We start from the raw sequence: 3,934 nt of genomic DNA, 5'->3' as shown, positions 1-3,934 counted from the left end.
AGTTTTACATTAATCTATATACATCAAAAATAAAATAAAGTATAATGCGGAAACCAAATATAATTTTAGATGAATACACACGAATTAAAAACCTTTATAATATTTCCCATGAGTTTTTTTATTCAGATAAATCTAAATAGACGTTGAAAAAAAAATAAAGTTTGTTATGAAAATGATTCATTTCAATGACTTTTTATTTAATTTAACCAGTTTGATTTTTATAAAAATCAGTCAGCTTATTCTGGTTTAAAAATAAACATACAAGCGTTACTTATTAAACTGTTATCTTTTTCAATTCAATCTAGCCGATTCAACCTACCGATTTTTAAAACATTGTCTTGAACCGATAGACTCTTTCAGAAGCTTTTTATTACACTATCTAAAAGGGTTGATAACATTAAGTCGATGGTTTTCTATTGCTTAAATTTAGGAAGTTTAGAAACGTTCACCTGTTTTTCGTCCCACATCTACTTGCTAGGCAGGGGTCTATTAATATTGTTCGTTTCCAAAACTAAAGGCTTCGTCTCTGTCTAATTAATTGATAGGTGGGTCTATTGATATATTGGTTGTTTCCAAAAAAAATATCTTGAAACACAAGAATGAATGTAGATGATTGTGCTTTAAGAGTAAAACACGCTTACTAGAAAAAAAATTATTTATTGAATCAATCCACCATGATATGTCTTGTAATACATTGGTATAACATGTATACACAAATATAAGTAAACAAATTATAAATTAAATTTTTTTCTCAAACCAACCAAAATGATAAAAACACTCCACATGCATTCGAACTTCAAGCCACCCATCATATCCACCGTTACATACTACTGTTTCCAAATTGTGGGGCCATGCCCTTTGCTATATTTCGCAAAGTAAACTTCTGAATCTTTCCGGTGGCTGTCTTCGGCAGCTCCTCCATGAACACCACCGTCTTAGGCACCATATAATGCGGCAACCTCTCTCTGCAATACTTTATTAGCTCTTCCATGCTCGCTTTTCCCATCAGACTCACAAAAGCACATGGCGTTTCACCCCAAAATTTATCCGGCCGAGCCACCACCGCCACCTCGTGCACCGCCGGATTCGTATACAACACAGATTCCACCTCCACACTACTCACGTTCTCGCCACCGGTTATGATCACGTCTTTTGACCTGTCTTTGATTTCTAGATACCCATCTGGGTGTATCACCCCCACGTCGCCCGTGTACAACCACCCATCTTCTCTCATGCACATGGCGGTGGCGCGTGGGTCTTTCAAGTACCCCAGCATTAAACACGCGCCTTTCAGAACAATTTCACCCTGAGTCAACCCATCATGCTTGACTCCGAGTCCTGACTTGGGGTCCAACACATTGACTTCAGTCAACCCTAGGGTTCGCACTCCTTGTCTTGCTTTTAAACTCGATTGGTTACTCACCGGCAACCGGTTCCATTTTTCTTTCCAAGCACAAGAAACCACTACACCTGCCACCTCCGTCATGCCGTACCCATGGCTGACGATAAAACCCAAAGCCTCAGTACGGAGGACTACGGCAGCGGGGGGCGGAGCTCCACCTGTCAAGAAATGAACCGGGTTGTTTAACGGTCTAGCGTGGGGTGAGTTTGCTATCATGTTTAGGACAACCGGCGCACCACACATGTGGGTGACGTTGTGACGATTCAAGGCGGAGAAGACATCTTCGGCGGTGAACTTGTGAAGACAAATGTTGGTGCCACCGACGGCTGCCATTCCCCAGGTGAAGCTCCACCCGTTGGAGTGAAACATCGGAAGCGTCCATAAATAAACTGGTTCTTTAGGCACCGACCAGTCTACAAGAGAATCAATGGTGATGATGAAAATTGCACGATGAGAATGAACGACTCCTTTAGGGGATGATGTAGTTCCAGAGGTGTAGTTAATTGTCATCGGATCCCACTCATTCACAGGCCTAATCCACCGGAAATTCGAGTCACCTTTCTCGACTAAATCTTCATAGGTCGTCACACAGTCAACGTCTTTCACCGATCCCACGCATGATAGCATAGTTAGAGAATCTATAATGAAAATGAAATTAATATAAAGATTTTATCTTGTTAACAAAGTACATCTCTATATGTTGTAAAAAAGATATGGAAAGCAACGTGGATATATATATATATATCCTTACCTACTAGCTTATCTTTTGTTCCGTCATTACCCACACTGACATTATCCGTAATGAGAACCACCACCGGCCGCCGTATCCCTGGCGGGAATCTCGCCACAGCCTCCTCTGCAACAACTCTAAGATGAGTATCAACAAACAACATGTTTGCCTCGCAGTGGCGGAGCATGACGGAGATTGTCCGAGCATCAAGACGAGTATTGAGATTGTTGAGAACAGCACCGGACATTGGCACAGCGAACTGAAGCTCGTACATGGCGGGGAGATTAAATGCCAGAACAGACACAACGTCCCCTCTCTGGATTCCAAGTCCGACGAGGGAGGAGGCAACCTGGAGGCAGCGGCGGTGGGTCTGTGTCCATGTGAAGGTGGTATTATTGTATTGGATGGAAATGCAATCGCCATAAACGGTGGCAGCTCGCTCGAGGAAGGTGAGAGGAGTAAGTGCAATTGAATTTGCGGATGTGGGGCGTAGTTGATCCATGCTGTATACGTACAGATTACAGTCTCTGATGGAGGCTTATCTAAAGAGTGTTCTGAAACTTGATATAAATGTTGCAACTAATAAACCATAGACCGATTATATGCATTTATTGGTTAGTGCTTCATGAAGTGCCACCCTTTCACTATTTATATATTACCTTTTCTTCACCATACTATTCGGCATATAATATAAGCCAGCTATATACCAGCATCTCCGATGGGTGATTCATAAAAGGAAAACTTGAGACTTAATTTGCTTCATTTATTTATATGGATTATCGCTTTTGATTTACTTATTTTTTATATGAATATATTCTCGCCTTAACTAGCTTTTAATTTATTTACTTATATGGATATGGATTATTTTGATTTACTTATTTATATGAATTATCCTCTTAACTAGCTTTTGATTTACTTATTTATATTGATTATAAATCGTCTTAATTAGCTATTTGATTTATTTACTTATATGGATTATCCACCTAATTAACTTTTGATTTACATTTATTGACTTAAGTAGTTTTTGATTTACTTATTTACATGGATATTATATATCTCTTTAATTAGCATTTAATTTACTTACTTATATGAGTTATCAACTTAATTAGCTTTTGATTTACTTACTTATATCTAGTAATAAAATGTAGGAGGATATTTAATTTCTCATTATGAGAAATTAAAAATCTTCTTACATTTTATTCCTACTATCCTCCTACCCACATTAAATAGTGACAAGTGGATTAAAATATTTTCAATTTCATTAAATGTGTCATTAAATATGATACATGTCAATATTTGATAGGATAGGAAGATAAATAGGAAAAAATGTAGGAGGATATTTAAAAAGCTTCCTATATTTTATTCTTACTATCCTCCTACACACATTAAACAGTGACAAGTGAACTAAAATATTTTCAATTTCATTAAATGTGTCATTAAATATGATACATGTCATTATTTAATAGGATAGAAAGATAAGTAGAAATAAAATGTAGGAGAATATTTAATTTCTCATTATGAGAAACTAAAAATATTCCTACATTTTATTCCTACTATCTTCCTATTCACATTAAATAGTAACTAGTGGACTAAAATATTTTCAATTTCATTAATGGATTTTCTAATATGTGCCCTAAGGGCACATATAAGAAGTATTAATTAATCACAATTATTACCATAATTAAATGTTAAACACATTAATTATAAGAAATATTATCATTAATAATCTCCATAATTAATGCATTTCATATTTAATTATGGTAACAATTGTGATTAATTAATACTTCTTATATGTATATCAG

The 3,934-nt window shown here is 36.4% G+C and overlaps 1 protein-coding gene across 1 annotated transcript; it reads right to left on the bottom strand.

Moving 5' to 3' along the window:
• Window positions 1–637: 637 nt before the first annotated feature.
• On the bottom strand, window positions 638–2,808 carry LOC111916186 (probable CoA ligase CCL11). The gene is made up of 2 exons (XM_023911817.3): window positions 2,154–2,808; window positions 638–2,040 (listed from the first exon to the last, which is right to left on the bottom strand). The coding sequence occupies exons 1-2, from the start codon at window positions 2,632–2,634 to the stop codon at window positions 821–823; spliced, it is 1,701 nt and encodes a 566-aa protein (XP_023767585.1). The 5' UTR covers window positions 2,635–2,808; the 3' UTR covers window positions 638–820.
• Between the last annotated feature and the right edge of the window lie 1,126 nt (window positions 2,809–3,934).

This window comes from Lactuca sativa, chromosome 8, assembly GCF_002870075.4.
Source record: "Lactuca sativa cultivar Salinas chromosome 8, Lsat_Salinas_v11, whole genome shotgun sequence".
NCBI classification, from domain to species: domain Eukaryota; kingdom Viridiplantae; phylum Streptophyta; class Magnoliopsida; order Asterales; family Asteraceae; genus Lactuca; species Lactuca sativa.
This window is presented reverse-complemented; position numbering and strand designations above follow the sequence as displayed.